The sequence below is a fragment of the Archocentrus centrarchus genome, chromosome 9, assembly GCF_007364275.1.
Source record: "Archocentrus centrarchus isolate MPI-CPG fArcCen1 chromosome 9, fArcCen1, whole genome shotgun sequence".
NCBI lineage: Eukaryota > Metazoa > Chordata > Actinopteri > Cichliformes > Cichlidae > Archocentrus > Archocentrus centrarchus.
The window spans coordinates 9,008,898-9,027,364 of record NC_044354.1 but is presented as its reverse complement, the minus strand read 5'-3'; the positions used below and the strand labels follow the sequence as shown (position 1 = coordinate 9,027,364).

The window sequence follows — 18,467 nt, the reverse complement described above, 5'->3', positions numbered from 1 at the left end:
GTCTGACAGAGATGAACACTGGAATTGCATGCATGTATGTGCGGTGGTTGGAGGGGGAAGAATGTGTGCTTGTTTGTGAGAAACACAGGGCAACTTTGTGTGAACGAGTTCACAAGTGTGTGATTCTCTGTCGCTGCTGGTTTAAGTGGAGAGGAAGCGGCTGCAGAAACTGTTGTGCATCTGTGCATCGAGGGGAAAGCATATTGGACAATTAAGACAGAGGCTGTGTACTGCCCTGCTCTGTGTGGGGCTGATTGAATCAAAGAGACAGCCACTCACAGCTCTTTGTCTCAGGACATTGCAGGTAATTACCCATAAGTCACTGTTCCTCTGTATTGGATCTTCAGCCCAATTATACCCACACAAGCAGTCCACCTCAGCCTCATTTATTACCTCCGGTTGCTTGTTGACCTTTTCAGACACACAGTCCAACAGGCAATTCAGCTACATGATGCTGAGCAGAGGGCGGTGCACTTTAAGAGTTCGAGACAATTTCACAGATTTTGAGCTGTACATTGTCATCACTATATGAGTCTTAGCATGAGAGAAATGAGCTTAAGATGCACCTCTTCAAGATGACGCTTTTATTAATGGTTCTGGCATCTAAAGCCATTTTAATAACAAGTAGGAAGACAAACAATACCACACCATCAAGTAAAGTTGGTAGTTTTTAGTAGAATAGACATAATCAGTGTAATCAGCATAAACAAGAAATGTAAGTTTGTCATCAGGGTGTGTAGGCATAGTGTTCTATTTAAGTGAAAATATATCATGACAGTACTTTCATCCCCCAATAAATAACTACTTAAGATAAACTGGAACTGTGATGTGTGCTTTGCTTCAGAGAAAATAGAAACAGCCTAAAAAAGCAATTCTATTAAATTACTTGAAATATGAAATATGCTAATTTGCATGGATTTGTCAATGAATTTTTTATGGATAAACGACTTCATCATTGTACTCATCGGCTAGGTGCAGCGAGTGTGATGATGGTTTATTGTGTAGATCTTCATCGCCCTCTGCTGACAAATATTTGGGCAAACAGTTTCACATGAAAGTGCCTTTTACAGGAATCAGATATCTTTAAGGGAAAAGTTTATCTACTCACAGGTTTCCTCAGTTGCTATAACACTAAATCCCAATCTCTAAACCACTAAATCCTCAGTGTCCATCACAGTTCTCGGTTTTCACCTAGTCAGAGACAATATTTTTGCTCTCTAAAACAAATTTTGCACAGTGATACACATAGTTTATATCTAATGTGCAATGGCAACTACAGGTGGCAGAGGATAAACAAATTTACAACACTGATTTCATTGCTTGTGCCTAACAGCTCAAGACATTTCACTTATTGCTAATGATGTGATGAAACCATTATATAAGCCAGCTCAGAGTGTACAAGGCAGAGGAGGAAGAGTGCATGCAACAGGTGGTGGATGAGGAGGAGGAAAACAAGACAAAGAGCTGTTTTATGGGGATAAAAAGCAACTGTTACAGCTCTTGCTTGCTCATGGAATGCTAATTCATCCCATATGGAAATGTAAGAATTTCCCATTCAGTAGTAAATGTTTTATATATGTCTAATAGGCTAATATTTCTATTATTATGATTTACTTATGGGTGTGGCTCATTGTTTCTTATAAAACAATGTTTATTTGTATCATAATTTCCATAATCATATTACTATCATGAGAAAATGTCTTATGAGACATACAGTACCTCCTTCTATCCATGTTCCTTCGTGCTTTATAAAGGCAGGTACCTTCTGGATGGGTCTCCTGCCCACCACAGGGCTAACACAGAAAACACACAACTGTGCAAATGCTCTCACATCTAAACCTACCTAACAGCATCAATTATCTCTGAGCTGTGGGAGGAAGACAGCCAGGAGGAAAGCCAGATCTCACTCCATCTTAGCAAATTTCCTGTGGCCACCATTATTTTTGTGTTTTATTGTTTATACATGTTGCAGTAAGAGGTAGGTTATAGACCATTATTCTTCTAGTAAATGCATGTTTTTGTAAGTTTGTAAATTGCAAGACGCCCACATGAAGGTGTAAGGACAAATTATGTGTCTTGTTCACTGCACTTTCCTTTTTTTATGTAGTGTAATGAATGCTGAGTAACATTATTATTTTTACTGGGTGTGTGCATCATATGTACGGTTTTGAGCGCAGATAAAATTGTTTTGATGTAAAAACTATCAGCTGTGAAACTTGTGAAACATTGTAAGGTAATTATGGTAGATAAAATGATATCTGAAACTTTATGCAATACTTTGACAATAACATACACAAAAACTAGAAGAGTGACTAAGTCTTTATTAAGCTCTCATTTTTCATCTTGCATACAATTCCAATACAGTTCTGTCCATGCTTCAGGTTTTCAGGGTGACTGATATCTTCCCACTGAAACCATCATTAAGAACAGAGTGTATTCAATCATTCATTCATTGCTTCACTCTCATTTTTCCTTGCTGTCTCCCTAAACCTTTAAAAAAAGCCTTGTTGAAATGTGTGCACTTTCTAGGCTAAATACTAAATTTGGTAAAAGAAAAGTGAAAGAATAAATGCAATGGTTAATACAAAAAAAAAATTAAAGGTTTTTTCCTATCGAAAAAAGTCAGACCTGAGATATGTTAAAGCTTGTGGACAAAACATAAACATAAAGAAAATCATTTGTGTTAGTTACTGTTGTTACATATATGCTCAAGAACGATGATTGATAGAATGCCCCATAGAAAAATTATTGTCTAAAGTTTTTAGGTTTGGATTTAAAGGTCTTCTAGGACTTTTCCCCAGTAATGGAGCAGTGCTGTTGGGCTTCCTAAAAAGGTAAACACAATCTTCCTAAAACATATTTAACTAATTCACAAACTGTGATACACTTGGAGTATTGTCTTCTATTCTTTCTAAATTGTTCATTTTCTTTTTATTTGCAGATTCTGTGTTATTTTCCTTCTGAACTTTGAACGCTTTAAAGTGCTTATCATGTTTTAAACCACCCTCTCCTTTCTCTCCAGCCTGACATCATACAGACGCCACTAGAGCATAGTTTCTGCATCTGGCTTCATAAAGGATGGAGAGAACAAAACGGCGGGGGTAATTTATGAACATGACAATCACATACACTCCTGAGAAAGGATGAGGGCAACCCACTGACAGACACGTTGAGATACTTAAAATTGTGATATTCTTTAAAGCACATTCAGATTACTTGGATCATGAACACTAGCTGTTGTGTTCAATGTGTTGATTCTGTTTGATACGGGACTCTAATTTAACCCACTGCTCTGCTGTCAGGATTGCCCCCATCTCGCCTCTCTCAGGGTAATACTTGTTGGTAAAAAGAGCATTTGGCCCCCGTGTCACTAGCTGGTGTTAATATAAAGCTGATATCAGTATCAGCTTACAGCTGCTGTCATGCTCAGCTCGCAACACCTGGTGGTCAGTCTCACTGAGCTGGCTGAGGCTGCTGTCATGCTCAGCTCGCAACACCTGCAGGTCAGTCTCACTGAGCTGGCTGAGGCTGCTGTCATGCTCAGCTCGCAACACCTGCAGGTCAGTCTCACTGAGCTGGCTGAGGCTGCTGTCATGCTCAGCTCGCAACACCTGGTGGTCAGTCTCACTGAGCTGGCTGAGGCTGCTGTCATGCTCAGCTCGCAACACCTGGTGGTCAGTCTCACTGAGCTGGCTGAGGCTGCTGTCATGCTCAGCTCGCAACACCTGGTGGTCAGTCTCACTGGGCTGGCTGAGGCTGCTGTCATGCTCAGCTCGCAACACCTGGGGGTCAGTCTCACTGGGCTGGCTGAGGCTGCTGTCATGCTCAGCTCGCAACACCTGGGGGTCAGTCTCACTGGGCTGGCTGAGGCTGCTGTCAGGCAGCGTGAAGCGAGCGTCACTGTCAGGTTTCCCTAATGTTATTGGCTGCATCGCCTATCAGTCCGTGTCACTGTCAGGAGGTGGGCAGCACCTCGTTACAGTGTCAGAGACCGACTGGCTGCTCACTCCCTGCCTCGCCAAACAGCCTGCGTCAGTGTCAGCATCAGCTGCTCACAGTTTCACTGTCAGAGCCTGATGGCCCCTGTCAGCTGTACTTTAACTTTCACCTGCCCTTACCAGGTACTCAAGGCCTGTCAGGGGCTACGTGGGCCTCCTGTGGTATGTGTTGAAAGTGCACTTCCTGTGGAATCTGGCCTAAATCAAAATGGTGCTGAGTTTGAGGCATGTCACCTTCATGGTGTCTAACACCATGCTGTCTTTGACTTTGGTCAGCATGATTTCCATGATGATGGCCATGGTTGTGATTATGACCATGGCCAAAGCCACGAGAGTGAACACCATGATTATCCCCATGGTGACCATGGCCATGGCCATGACCATGGTGATGCCCATGACTGTGACTATGTCTGGTGTCATCCTGATCAGTTGGAACATCAGGCTGAGCATCCACTTTCTCATTGCACTCCTCTGGGATCTCAGCATTCTGGAAAATGCAAGCAGAGATGAAATAGGTTTCAGTTTATGAGCTTGCCTTTCATTAAATGATTATTATATGATGAGTATATTATTTCACTTAAAAAAATATTTTCTCTCAGTTAGATTTGCTCTGTACCTCATGTGTGCACTCTCCACACAGGCGTTTGCAGTAAGTATCTTTGATTGCCCTCTCAATATGGCCCTGTCCAATGATGGAGTATGGAAGTGAAATGCGGTGGGTGAGATGGCCACACCTGATTGTAAAGGGACAGGAAAGCATTGTGAGATTAAGTCTATCCAAAATTATAATGTGCTCTTGATTTTCCCTTACAAAATGTAAGCAAGTTATCCACTTAATGTCAAACCTGTCATAAATGAAAAAGTCATCTTTCTCTCCGCCCAGTGTCTGCCAAACATCAGGCTGCTGCTCGACCTGCTTGTAGAGTGTGATGTTCTTGGAAAGTTTCACCTCCAGCAAAGGGTGCAGGCGCTGGGATTGCTCCCCCTGGTGATTAACGACCATGTAGACTACATTCTTGAAACCCTGACTGTCCAGCTGCTGCTGCAGGCCATCTATTCTGCTCAGATGAGGGACAATGGGAATCAGTGTCAAAGTAATTTGCTTTCCTGCAATGTTTTCTACAAATATGAACAGGAGGACTTCTTTGACTGTTTTGCAACATATACATATCCCATATAATTTCTTTACCACTTCCTGACTAAATTAGCAGTCTGTTGTGCCATAGATTTAGGAGTTCAGGGCTGATGCACAGTAATGTCACTTTTTTCTCATAAATAATCAAAAATGCCAGACAAAAGGTCAAACTATACGATTATTTTTACATGCTGGGCACATACCTGGAAGCCTGCACCAAGCAGAACAGTCAGCTGGCCTGTAAAAGGGCCACCACCGTCACTCGGCCTATTGACCCCTTCATCGGCTCCACGTCTCCTATCCTCCAAGCTGGAGGTAGCTGACAGCGGGGCCCACCCCCCTCACTCTCTGCCCCACCCCCATGGAGCAGGCAGAGAGTGAGGAGCAAGCTGAGGCCTGCCCACATCCCTGTGGCGCCTCCTCACTCCCCCAACCTTCTGTGCACAGAGAGGAACAAGATAGAAAAAACAGGAAGAAATAGAAATTTACAAAACTCAGCAGAAAAACGTAGCATGATAATACAAAAGGTCAGAGAAGGCATATCATTATAACTTTCCTCAAATCATACTAGGAATTTTCCTGAACTAGACATGGAATATATATTAGAAACTGTGGAACTAATAAGAGTGAACAGAGCACTTTATGTGAATTTCCTAAGTTTTCAGTCATGTTGCAATACAAATTTAAGTCCAGTGATGCAGTAACTTTAAAATCAAACAGGAGGCACGCTTGATTATTAAAAAAGTGTGTTATGCATTGCACACATGCATGTCAAGCAGAAAAGTTCAAGTAGAAAATTGTTTCCTTTTAGTTAATGCAAAATGAAAACACTTGTCAATAATTCTGTCTTGCGAAATACCCTGACATCTGGTTACTTAGTTTTTAACTATTTAGTAGTTAAGTCACAATAGTTAAATGTCATCTTATGTGTATTTACTTTATGTAAATCAACAGAATATAATAAATATTGTCACTTACCCTTTGGTTAAAAGTTTCCTACCCTCTGTTCAGCTCTGTGCTGCTGAAACGCTCTGAACAAAAACAAGCCTCCTCCTCCACTGCTCCCCCCTTAAATAGTCTGCCTGTTGTTTTTCTGTCAGGAAGGAGGACAAAGTTCAGTTGCAACAGTCTGCTGATCGTTACACTTTTATCAAGAGAAAAAAAAAAGTCAAAGTGCATGAAATCCGCTTGCTGACAGGACACAAATGTTTTTAATGGAACATGTTTAGTTTGCAATGGGCAGTTTGTCAAATGCGATTCTATTGAGGGAAATGGTGTGAGGGCAAAAAGTTTTCTCTGTCTTATGTAAGCACTGAAGATAGTGCATACATTTGACTTGTAAATCAAAGTGGTTGCATTAATATGTAACATATAATATAAAGGTGTATTATGAGGCCAATAATATGGAAGAATGTTGCGCAATTCTGTTTCGTACTTTCTGCAGAGTACACGGGGCGGGACTTTGGCTGGTCTCCAGCGTGCTTCTTCGAATTCACACAAAAACACCTAGAAAAGGCTCATGCAATATGCACAGCTGGTACAACTAAGGAATGCTGCAGCTTAAAGTACATCAGCAGTAAGAACATGATAAGATAAACAAGCATCTTAAGTAATGAGTAGTACTGAATAGCAAATTATACTCTATCGCTCTTATATGCTTCAGTTGAAAGAGGAATTTAGATCACTCAAACAACAGAGGAAAAATGCTGAAATGCACATTGCAGAGAGACAGTAAGGCTAAGAACCACGAAGGAAAGGAGCTTAATTTTTAAAAATCCTTTGAAATTTCATCACGCAATGTTAGAAGCCTCACTGACGTAAAAGGTCAGTCAGTCAGTTTACATAAAAGCTGTAAACTGACTCAAAGTACAACTACCATATCTATCTGCAGATATAGGCCATGTCTTTGAGAAAGTTCAAAGTCCAGTCTGGTTTTGAATAGGCAAGCAATTATCAGTGAGATTGTAGTTTAACAAAGAATTAAAATGCCTTAACAGACATGGTAGTGTGAATATAAGGTGATCATTCTTGCACTGTTCCAAACCCCTGTGTATGTCTACAAGTTCAGTTTTTCATATTGCCATGTTGATATATTTCATACAAAACAGATGACAGATGGAACAGCAGATCTCCTGCTGAGTCAAAGAGTTTGTGCCAGGAACGCTCAGGCCAAATACTGCAGCAATGTTTGTTGACAAGGTAGTGTAGTTTTACCTTAGGGTTAGGGGATAGGAAGTATGGGAAAACACCAGCAGTTCTGCATACTGTAGGAAGTAAGTAAAAGTATAAGAGATACTGTAGACTTGAAGTATGTGGAGGATATGCTGGTGCAGGCAAACAGAGTGCATCAAATGAATATGACTGCTGTTTATGAATTCAATTCAGTTTTATTTATATAGCGCCAATTCACAGCAATAGTTGCTTAAAGGTGTTTTATATTGTAGAGCAAAGACCCTACAGTATTAGAGAGAAAATTCCAACCATGAGATGATTCCCTGTGAGCAAGCACTTGGCGACAGTGTGAAGGAAAAATTCCCTTCTAAAAGGAACCAGGACAGAACCAGGCTCAGGGAGGGGCAGCCATCTGCTGCAACTGGATGGGGGTTGAGGGGAAAGAGGAGAGACTAGATAAAAGGGAATAGCTTGGGCCAACAAACACAAGGAATGGACATCAGACCAGTGGAAATCTGTCCTTTGGTCTGATGAGTCCAAATTTGAGATTTTTGGTTCCAAACACCAAGTCTTTGTAAGACGCAGAAAAGGTGAGCGGATGTTTCCTGTGTAGTTCCCACTGTGAAGAATGGAGGAGGAAGTGTGATGGTATGGGGGTGCTTTGCTGGTAACACTGTTGGCAACTTATTTAAAATCCAAGGCACACTTAACCAGCACTCTGCAGCAGCCCATCTGGTTTGCGGTTAGTAGGACTATCATTTGTTTTTCAATAGGACAAAGACACCAAACACACATCCAGGCTATGTAAGGGTTATTTGACCAAGAAAGAGGGTGATGGAGTGTTGTGTCGGATGAGCTGGCCTCCACAATCACCTGATCTAAACCCAGTTGAGATGGTTTGGGATGAGTTGGACAACAGAGTGAAGGCAAAGCAGCCAACAAGTGCTCAGCACCTCTGGGAACTCCTTCAAGACTGTTGGAAAACCATTTCAGGTGATTACCTCATGAAGCTGATTGAGGGAATACCATGAATGTGCAAAGCTGTAATTAAAGCAAAAGGCGCCTACTTTGAAGAATCACAGTCAGCACAGTCAGAGGCCATAATGGTAGATTCTGAATCCTGACTGAAAGTCTTCAAAAGAACATCACCTGATCAGGGCAGTGGGGTGTCGAAACTTCACTGTAGCTATCAGTGGACACAGTACAACATAACATGAATCACCTGCCAAGTTTTTATATTACAGAGCCTGGCACTGTGGTGTATAACCTATTTTAATGTCACACTGACCAAATTACAATAGTGCAAATAATTTTTAACAGAGGCAAACTGCTATTCACCAAACTAGTGCATATCAAAGAGCTAAAACTATTAGTGGCAAAAGTAGAATATCTTAGAAACCTTCTATACAAAAACCTCTCTCCCAGTTTGAAAGAAAAATAAACAATTACGATGGACCACACAGTCAGAGTGGTGTTCAGTCTCCTCACATTTGGCCCACTTTATTCAGACCTGGTGCCCCCATCTCTTCAACTTAATGGACCTTCCGGCCTTCAGCTGGAATTTTTAAGACGATTCACTTGGGCTTTAACCTGTGTTAATAATCAAGCGCTATGTCTAACTAATCCCCCTTGTGTTCTGCAGAAAGATGAGCTTAACTGAACTTTGATGTCTCAGTCTTCTTTATATACAGGGGAAGAGCTCCATTTGTCCTTTTTCCTGTTTGCTTACTTTTATTTTCATTTGTCATGCACCGAGAAAGAGTTAATACACACTAATACATGAAATTAATTTTAAAAAAATTAAAGGAAATGATAAAAATTGGACTTCTGTTGAATTAAATTTTATTTTCTAAATTAACATGAGTTAAGTAACCTCTGGATTAAATTAAAAACACTGTTTTTGTCTAGTTATAATATGTCCTCAACCAGGTAAATGTTTGCTTTTTTGCCACTGTCACCAAGCAACGCTCCCCGGCGTCTTTGACTTCGCAAGGGTTTCTGGGAATCCGAGGCCCGAGGATTGAACGACCGCCCTTTTTGGAGCAACGAGAGTAGGACAGCGGTACATGCGTCGAAGGACATATTATCGCAGAATAACTTTCTGAAGCATCATAACCAAACTTGGGGTATGTATGCCGATGGCTTGCAACGTGTATTTCGACCCTCGATGGTTATAATTAGAAAATCTGTCTGGGAAAAGTGTATTTTAATGCGCGGTTTGATGACGTAATGTTGATTGTCAAACGCGAAATGGCGAGCGTGCTAAGAGGCCCGTTACCTCCAACACACTGGAGCTGTACCATGTTTATTTCCGTCGTGTTTCTGACCCGAAAGGGTTGTTACGCTATATTTATTCCTGGTAAGCTGAGCTGTGGTGAGATGTGTACGTTGAGTGTGTGAAATTGCTTCTTTTATGCCTCGGTTGGGCGCAGGGTTGTGTGTTGGCTAGTTAAGCTAACATGGAGCTAACATGTGCCAGAAAAGGGGTTGAACTACATCAAATCTTGCAGTAATAGTATTTCGTTCCAGGTAACAATTCATATGGCAGCTAATGATTTCTGGTTCAGTTCTTCTTCCTTTCAAGACACAGTCCTTTAATCTTAAACATGTTATCTTCATGGAAAAACGTTTGACTTCTAAACTATTTCATTTTAAGTAAAATAGCGATGTTTCTTACCAAGAATCAAAGAAACAAACAAGCGGAACTCGAGAAGTGGGAAATATGATGTGGTGCGAATACAGTACACTAACAATGGGCAGCTTTCTGTCTGTCAACGTAAGGTTCAGTCACATTGTTTTTACTTACTGGAACAGTCTGGCTGGATTATTAGGGTCAAGATTTTTTTAGTGTTTTTATGCTGAGTTTCCTCATTTGAGATGCTCTGCTAGGCCTTTGCTGCAGGTTCATTCAGTTCCTGCTTGTTTGAGGGTCTTTCTTCCATCGGTTTTGTTGTCAGTAACTGAAAAGCATACTCTGTTGGGATCAGATCAGGTGGCTGAATTGGTCATTGAAGAATATCTCCCGGTTTTGCCTTGAGGAATCTTGCTTTTGCAGTATGCTTCGGGTCGTTGTCCGTTTGCACTGTTAAGGCGAATGCATTTGGTTGAATCTGAGCAGAGAGTATAGCCCTCTACACCTGCTGCTTGTGTCAGCATGATCAATAAAAACTAGAGAGGATGTGGTATGCTTTGGTTTATTAGCTGTTCCTCTCCACCTCTATGCTTTTCTCTTCCCTTTGTTCTGTAGAAGTTAATCTGTCCTGCATCTTCTAGGCTTTGTCTGGCAAAGTCTTCGTGTTTTTGAGTGTAAGTGGTTTGTGCCTTGTAAAACCTCAGTTTTTCCATACAGGAAAACATCTCTTGATTGCAGGCAACAGTACGCCTGCATCTTCCAGTATTGTTGACTTAATTAGATGTTAAGTAGTTTCTATAAACCAAGAAAAGAGTTCTAGAAGAGTTTTGCAATCAAGCAGTTGAGTTGTCTTCCGTGGTCTTTTGGTGTTGCTGACCTGGCTGGTGAATTTCTTCTTTTCAAGAATTCACCAGGTAGTTGATCTGGCCACTCTTAAAGTTTCTGCTGCCTCTCTGATAGATTTGTCTTCATTTTTCAGCCCAATGATGATCTTTTTCACTTGCATCAACACCTCTGTGAACCTCATGTTGAGAGTTCCAGTGAAAAACTACCAAATCCAAGTTCAACACTTGAAATTAACACCAGATCTTTTGTCTGCCTAATTTGTCATGGAGGTACACGTAGGCATGCCTCACCTGACCATGAAACTGCTTCTCAGTTGTTCATTTGACTCATTCCTAAACAGTTAATGCAGTATTTTTGCATTGGCCCCTTAAATCAAAGCTGAACATCTGCACTTCAATCTCACCTTGGTCATTTAATTTAAAATGTATTCTGATGGTGTGCAGAGGCAACATTGCCATTGTCCAAATACTTCTGGACCAGACTGAATGTCTGTGTTGAGTATTGTAAACAGTGGAGATTGAGCACACCCTGCTGGACAAACTGTATGTTTACACCATTTCTAAATTAACCCAAATATCTTTTTGTGGCTTTAGCATAAGTGCCAGCATTCTGAAAAAGTTTGTCTCCTAATGCATGAACAGTGGACCTTTTTTTTGTTTTGTTTTTTTTTTTAAACAGCAGTAATTTTTATATATTGCTAGGTAAACACAGGTGTTAGTAATAACATTAACTAAACAGAACCTTTATTTAATGCCAGTATGCAATTAATATTATATCACAGTAACATTGTAATGCAAATACATGAAGGGATAATCTGTTCTGTATCTTCCTCTTCCTACAGAAGAAAAATCAGGGAATAATGGCAGCGGAGGTGGAGGTGGAGGTAGAGGCCAGTGTGGGCAGTGAGTACCCAGCACATTACAAAGTCATGATGGACAAACTTAATGAACAGCGACAGCTGGATCAGTTTACAGATATTACCTTGATTGTGGATGGTAAGCAGGCATTCAGTGTAAGTAATCTTCATAATGTGAAGGTGAAATTCTGAAAAAATTTCCATTTTTCATGTCTTTTCCAGGACACCAGTTCCGAGCCCATAAAGCAGTTCTGGCAGCATGCAGTCAATTTTTCCACAAGTTCTTCCAGGATTTTACTCAAGAGCCACTGGTGGAGATAGAAGGTGTTATGAGTCTGTTATATTCAGGAAACTCATTCACATCTTTACAGGAAATCTATGCCCACACTGACTGTTGGCCATTACTGGAGGAATTGTGTTGTTACTGGAAATACAGTAGCTTAGATCAAATACATATTTACAAAACTGAATCATGATTTCAGTACAGTGTTTACACAGATTTTTTTTTTTCCCAAATAAGCAGTTTTGATCATAGCTTTAGAAATAATGGATTATGAGATGGGTGAGGAGATTACTGTTTGAAAACTTGATAACATAACAATGTTGATCTCAGTGTCATTAATTAATTAATTTTTATTTGTGACCTTGATAGATTCTGAGAGGACGCATACAGTTTGTTAATAAATATATTGATGCTCTGGTGAGAACCTTTGTAATGGTAACATTGATTAAAATTACTAAAGACCTGTTGTGCATATCGATTTTAATGTATCTGATGCAGGTGATACTGGTTGGTGTTTGAGCTTGACTCATTTATCAGTCTAGCTCTGGAGTTTTTTTTATAGAACATCATCTAAAAGTTTGTGTTAGCTTGCCTGACTGTTTTCACTTCTAAAATGACATCACATTCCCACATCTTGGCAGTGAAACTATACAGAAAGTTTTCTCTAGTGATAGGAACATGACCTAAAAAATGGCATTATTTGTTGGCTAAGTTTAATAATTAACAAAAATCATGTTATTATATGCTTGTTATTATAACAGTTTACTTGACTAGTTTCTGATCTACAGACTTGATGTATCTTCTGAGCTGGGACTTTGCAGATAGACAGATGTCTTCCTTTCTTTGTCACAATGCTACACAAGAACAGCTTTTCCTAACCACTGCTTTTACTCTGCGTTTTAACAGGCGTGAGCAACACTGCCTTTCGTCAGCTGATGGAGTTCACATACACGGCCACACTAGCTGTAACTGGTGAAGAAGAGGCATATGATGTCTGGAAAGCTGCTGAGTACTTACAAATGCAGGAAGCCATCAAAGCACTCAACAATAAGTGAGAATTCATCACTTTTGGTGCTGTAGTATTTACCAGATTTCACAATGGTGAAATGTTTATAAACATTTGATTTCTTAATGATCATCTCTTGTAGAATAAATGAAAGTTCTTCACTGCCAGCAAGGAGCAAAGGAAAAAAGAGGAAAATTGCTGAGACATCGAATGTGATTACAGAAACCCTACCCTCAGTGGAAGGGGAGCAGGTCAGCATGCTTGCAGCTGACTTTCAAAGTCCACGGTCTAATGTGAATACAAGTGAGCTTCATTTCCTACATTTAGTTGTTAAGAGTGAATACTTTCCCTGCCCTGCAGGTGGAGATTGAAGTTATAGGTGACGGGGCCATTGAGGTCGAGGAGACGGGGCTGGAGGAGGTGGTTGACGCAGCAAAGAATGCTCAAGCGGCATCAGATGATTCTGCTTTGGCTCTTCTTGCTGACATAACTAGCAAATACCAACAAGGGGAACCAACAATACAGGTGATCAAGAAGGGAGAAATAGAAGAGGTAAAAAAAACCTGAGTTACACATTCGTGTAAACTAAGTATATGCATGAAATTATTAACTCAAAATTGTTTTGGGTTTTTTTTTTGTGTGTGTGTTTGTGCTTAGCACGAGGTTGTGTATCATGAGGAAACTGTGACTGCCTCCAAGGTGCTGGAGAATGTCGAGATTGTTGAGGTCCAGATTTCCCAAGCAGACAACATGTTCCGTTGCAACAAGTGTGACCGCAGCTTCAAGCTGTACTACCATCTTAAACAGCACTTGAAAACACACCTGGGCTCACTGGAGAAGCCCCATGTGTGTAGCCACTGTGGTAAAGCCTACACACGAGAGGGTGCCTTGAAGCAGCACGTCAGCACGTTTCATTTTGACGCAGAGGAACTGTCTCGAAACCAGAAACCCCAAAAGAAAGTGCATGTTTGTGAATACTGCAAGAAACACTTTGACCACTTCGGACACTTTAAGGAGCACTTGCGGAAGCACACAGGTGAACATTCATGGAGAAGTACATAGATCTGGCAGCTAAATATAATTTATCATATTTGTCCAGCAGATTGCTTATTATGCTTCTGACATTGACACGTGTCTGTCTTTTTGTGCCAATTTTTAGGTGAAAAACCTTATGAGTGTCCAGATTGTCACGAGCGATTTGCACGGAATAGCACACTGAAGTGCCATATGGCAGCCTGTCAGAATGGGGCAGGAGCCAAGAAAGGGCGCAAGAAACTCTATGAATGCCAGGTACAGTTTGTCCTCAATCAAGGCCATCCAGTGCTCAGTGAGGGGCTTCAGGAACTTCAGCAATTTAAATCTAATAAAAAAACCCAAAAACAAAACATTAAAATTATATATTTGTAGAATGCTACTGTTTTTTTTAATGTTGTAATACAATCTGGGTAGGAATGAACAATGGTTGCAACTATCTTGTTTCAATCCATACCTACATATCTACAGTGAGATAAACATTCTGTTTATATGTGTTTTGGAGCTATATAAATAAAATTGAGTTGAATTGTTCAGCATTTTCAGTTTGAACCAGATCATAATGCAAATGAAGTGGAAAACATATCAGACATTACTCATATTTACAGCAAAATTAATATGGTCACAGAGAAAAGGAATTGAAGAGGGTGGCAAAACTGTTAGTATCTTTTTGGCAGTTGCTCCTCTGTGTTTGTTCTAAAATAGGGCTGCAGTGATTCCTCGAATAATTTGATTATTAAAAAAAAATTCTCAACACAAATTCGTTGCTTCTATGTGTCGTTTAAACTCTGCAGCGCTCAGGTGTCATCGTATAAGCGGAGTGTTCCACCCACATTAGCAGCATTAAAGTTCTCTGTCACTGCTACGGATTTCCGTCATTTGGAAAAACAGCTCTTTAACACAAATGTGGATAGAAATGTATTTAGGAGGATGCTTGTGAATACAAAGCATTTACAACATTAAGCTCATGCAGCCCCCAGTTTTTCAACAAAAACACTGACGCAACAGCAGTGTTTGTTTTTCGTGCAGTCTGTCTGCACACGTGGCATGCGCAAAGAGGCGGAGCCGTTATCAAGGAAATGTTTTTTTGTCCAAAGCAGCAGCTTTATTTATTTATTTATTTTCCCCTGTAACCACCATTAAACTGTTTACTGGGAGACAGCTGGAGGAGCCCTTCATCAACCACCTGATCAGCAAGTGTCAACGTGAAGAAAAGAGAACTTTGTAGCTGCTCCATCCACCACTGTTTGTTTCACACAGCGAAAAATGCAGTAAAACTACAAAGCTATTTCTTATCCAATTATGCGATTAATCAATGGAATAATCGATAGAATACTCGATTACTATAATAATTGATAGTTGCAGCCCTATTCTAAAAGCTCTGCTTTCTTTCATCAGCAAAGCAGGCATTCTATGATAAAACATATTCCACTATCAGTAATTTCGGAGGTTAGCACCCATTCAGGAGTAGCTCTCCTGTTTTCTTACAGATCAGATGAGGAGTTAAAGGAAAATTGCAGTTCAAAGCTTTATATCTGTTTATAAGCTATCATACATGAATCTGTACATTATCACTTTGAACAGGGTGGGCATAGAAAAAGACCCCACATTTTGCCAAAGAGTGTCTTCAAACTCAGCGACTGAACTAGGAAAATATTTCATGGATGAATTCTAATAAAGCTAACTATCTTAAGAAAGGTGATCTACAGTGGAGAGAGCATCATGATTTTTGGCTGCTGCCTCTGAGCCCAGACAGCCTGCAGTGATTCTTTTGGAGGAAATTTACTAACAAGGACAAGCAGTTAAAACAGCATTTATTGGTAGAGGATGATGGATGAATGGTAAGCAGCAATCTAGGCTTGAGGCTGCAGTTTGGTTTAGGCCTCACTGAAGGCTGGCAGCAGCTCCCCAGACAAACGGTTCCCCTTTGTATGAATGAGAGACGACTTAAAAAGAGGGCAGAATGGTGGGGCACAGAAATTAGAATAAACAGGTATGTGGGACAGGAAAGCATTGTTAAAAATTTGAAAAATATGGCTGAGGTGAAAATGGGTAGGTCTTTATAAATGTGAGAATTTATTATTTATTTGTTAGTATAAATTTAGGAGTTCAGTCATTTGGGAGGGACTCAGATCCGCTACTCTGAGTCCACGTGGAAAGGAGCCAGTTCGGGCATCTGACTTGGGTACCTCCTGAGTGCCTCCTGAGTGATGTTTTCCAGGCATATTCTACTCAGAGGAGGCCCCCAGGGTAGACCGAGGATACACTGGAGAGATTATCTCTCTTAGCTGGCCTGGAAACGCCTTGGTGTTCTCCTGGATGAGCTGTTGTAGGTAGCCAGGGAGAGGGAGGTCTGGGCTTCTCTGTTTAGGCTGCTGACCTTGCAACCCAGCTGTGGATAAGTGGCGGGTGGCTAGTATAAATTAAGTACATTTGCTGGGTTTTGGGCTGCTGGTTTGACAACACAAGATGTTGTTTGGTGTCATCTTGGATTCCATTGTAATGGATATTTGACAGTTTTATAAAATTTATAACTGCTTTGATTAAACTGGTAATTCTTGGCAACCTCCACATCTTCTTGGAATGCAGTTTGTTGTATCACTTTACTCCCTATGTTACTGTTCTGTGAACATGACCTCGTTATTTGTCCTCCACCTCCCCAATCAGGTCTGCAGTAGTGTGTTCAACAGCTGGGACCAGTTCAAAGACCACCTTGTGAGCCACACCGGAGTCAAGCCCAACCACTGCACTGTGTGTGACATGTGGTTCACCCAACCGAAAGAGCTGAAGGCGCACCTCAAAGAGGTCCATTCCATCGAGGATAAGTCAGGCGATGAACTGGTCATTACTGACTCTGCAACAACCGCCGCTCTCACCATATCAGCGCAGAGCATAGGAGGAGCTGAAACTGTCCTCTTGGAAGATGGTATTCAGGTTGAACACGTCACAGTGGAGCCTGTAGATGTGATGGAGATGGAGGAGACTGCCACGGTTGTAGTGGAGGATGGAGGGGTGGCAGAGATGTGTGAGGAGGACATGGAAAGATTAAAACAGGCTGGAGTGCAGATCCAAGTTGTGCATGTGACCACAACTGAAGTTGACGGACAGCAGGTGGTGAACTCTCAGTTGGAAGTACAGATGGAGGGAGAGATGGTGACTGTTGAAGAAGCAGAACAAGCTGCGGTTGTATGAAAGTGTGAAAAAGATTCTTTAATGAACTGCTGGACACTCTTAGTCCTTAACAGCTTTATTGTTCTGCAGTGGACACTTTATTTTTTGTACACATCACTGCATGTGAGATACTGCATGTCACCTCAGTATGTCCTGGTGTGTGTTAACATTGAATGTCTCTGTTCCCACCGCATTCATTCTTATAGACAGTTATCACTGTCTTGCTGTAGGTGCTGTTTGCCATCTTATGCCATATTCTCGATATCTGCAGAGCTTCATCAATCCGTTTTTGTCTTTTATTTCAAATTTCTATTTTGTTTTTTGAACGTGGGTTATTTTCCATGATAAATTGACATTGATGTTGCTGCAGCTCACATAACACCTGATGTATGCTGCCAATTCTTCTCATTGTTAATGCTGATGTTTATTTTTAATAACTTTTGGTGTTTTGTAGGGGAAAAAAACAGCTATGAAATAAAACTGGTTTCAAGAGTGGGCTAGTTTTGCATCTATATACTGAGATCTTGAAGATTAAAAATCCCCCCCCCCCCCCCCTCAAAAAAAAAAAAAAGCAGTGTGAGCAGTGTCTTAATTTTTATGATCGTTTTATTTTAATGAGAGTGATAGAATATTAACCAAAAATCCAAAAGAAAAACATCACAAAAGTTATAAATTGATTTGCATGTCTTAGTGAAAAGAAGGCAAAGATGGTGCAGAAACCCTTGTTGGCAAGCACAGCAGTAAGATGTTTCTTGCAGTCAGTGCCTCAGTGCGGTGAAGTCGTCCTGTACCCTTAGCAGAAAAACAGCCCGAAACATAATGCTTCTACCTCCGAGCTTGACTGGGGAGGATGGTGTTCTTTGGGTCAGCATTTCTCTTCCTCCAAACACGACAGGTCGAGTTCATCTGACCGCAGCACTTTCTCCAAAGCCTTCTCTGAATCATTTAGATGTTCACTGGCAAACTTGATGCGCCTGTACATGTGCCTTCTTGAGCAGGGGGAACTTGTGGGTGCCGCAAGATTTCAATACATGACAGCATAATGTGTTACCAGTGATGTTGGTGACTGTTGTCCCCACTGTCTTCAGATCATTAACAAGCTCCGGTAGTTGAGTAGTCCTGTAGTTTTTGTCTGATCCACCACCTTTCTCATGATCTTCCTCAATGAAGTGCAAATTAAATTATAACTTATGTAATGTGTTTTTTCTGGATTTTTGGTTGATATTCTGTCTTTCTCCATTAAAATGAAACTACACCCCCCACCCCCGAAAAAAAAAATTACTGTAGACTGTTCATTTCTTTGTAAACTTACAAATTCAGCAGGGATCAAATAATC

The 18,467-nt window shown here is 40.8% G+C and overlaps 2 protein-coding genes across 6 annotated transcripts; one reads left to right on the top strand and one right to left on the bottom strand.

Annotated features, from left to right (window-relative positions):
* Nucleotides 1-2,301: 2,301 nt before the first annotated feature.
* On the bottom strand, nt 2,302-6,267 carry selenop (selenoprotein P). 3 transcript variants are annotated; one of them, XM_030736994.1, is made up of 5 exons: nt 6,112-6,266; nt 5,337-5,570; nt 4,844-5,056; nt 4,615-4,732; nt 2,302-4,485 (listed from the first exon to the last, which is right to left on the bottom strand). In XM_030736994.1, exons 2-5 carry the CDS (start codon nt 5,537-5,539, stop codon nt 3,826-3,828), a joined length of 1,194 nt encoding a protein of 397 aa, XP_030592854.1. In that variant the 5' UTR covers nt 5,540-5,570; nt 6,112-6,266; the 3' UTR covers nt 2,302-3,825. The 3 variants fall into 3 exon arrangements, with proteins under 3 accessions (XP_030592854.1, XP_030592855.1, XP_030592856.1); XM_030736995.1 differs by having other exon boundaries at nt 5,337-5,567; nt 6,112-6,174; XM_030736996.1 differs by having other exon boundaries at nt 3,904-4,485; nt 6,112-6,267.
* A 3,029-nt stretch (nt 6,268-9,296) lies between these two features.
* znf131 (zinc finger protein 131) lies at nt 9,297-17,623 on the top strand. 3 transcript variants are annotated; one of them, XM_030738446.1, is made up of 9 exons: nt 9,297-9,431; nt 11,625-11,778; nt 11,862-11,963; nt 12,829-12,973; nt 13,071-13,179; nt 13,289-13,453; nt 13,586-13,964; nt 14,088-14,218; nt 16,628-17,623. In XM_030738446.1, exons 2-9 carry the CDS (start codon nt 11,643-11,645, stop codon nt 17,150-17,152), a joined length of 1,692 nt encoding a protein of 563 aa, XP_030594306.1. In that variant the 5' UTR covers nt 9,297-9,431; nt 11,625-11,642; the 3' UTR covers nt 17,153-17,623. The 3 variants fall into 3 exon arrangements, with proteins under 3 accessions (XP_030594306.1, XP_030594304.1, XP_030594305.1); XM_030738444.1 differs by having other exon boundaries at nt 13,289-13,480; XM_030738445.1 differs by lacking the exon at nt 9,297-9,431 and adding an exon at nt 9,549-9,664 and having other exon boundaries at nt 13,289-13,480.
* The last annotated feature ends 844 nt before the right edge of the window (nt 17,624-18,467 follow it).

What these genes read in the sequence shown, in the direction of transcription:
- znf131 (XM_030738444.1), top strand. Translation starts at nt 11,643, where the DNA reads ATGGCAGCGGAGGTGGAGGTGGAGGTAGAGGCCAGTGTGGGCAGTGAG. An exon ending in GCCACTGGTGGAGATAGAAG is followed by an intron (nt 11,964 to 12,828) that starts GTGTTATGAGTC and finishes GCGTTTTAACAG; the next exon opens with GCGTGAGCAACACTGCCTTT. An exon ending in CCTCAGTGGAAGGGGAGCAG is followed by an intron (nt 13,180 to 13,288) that starts GTCAGCATGCTT and finishes CCTGCCCTGCAG; the next exon opens with GTGGAGATTGAAGTTATAGG.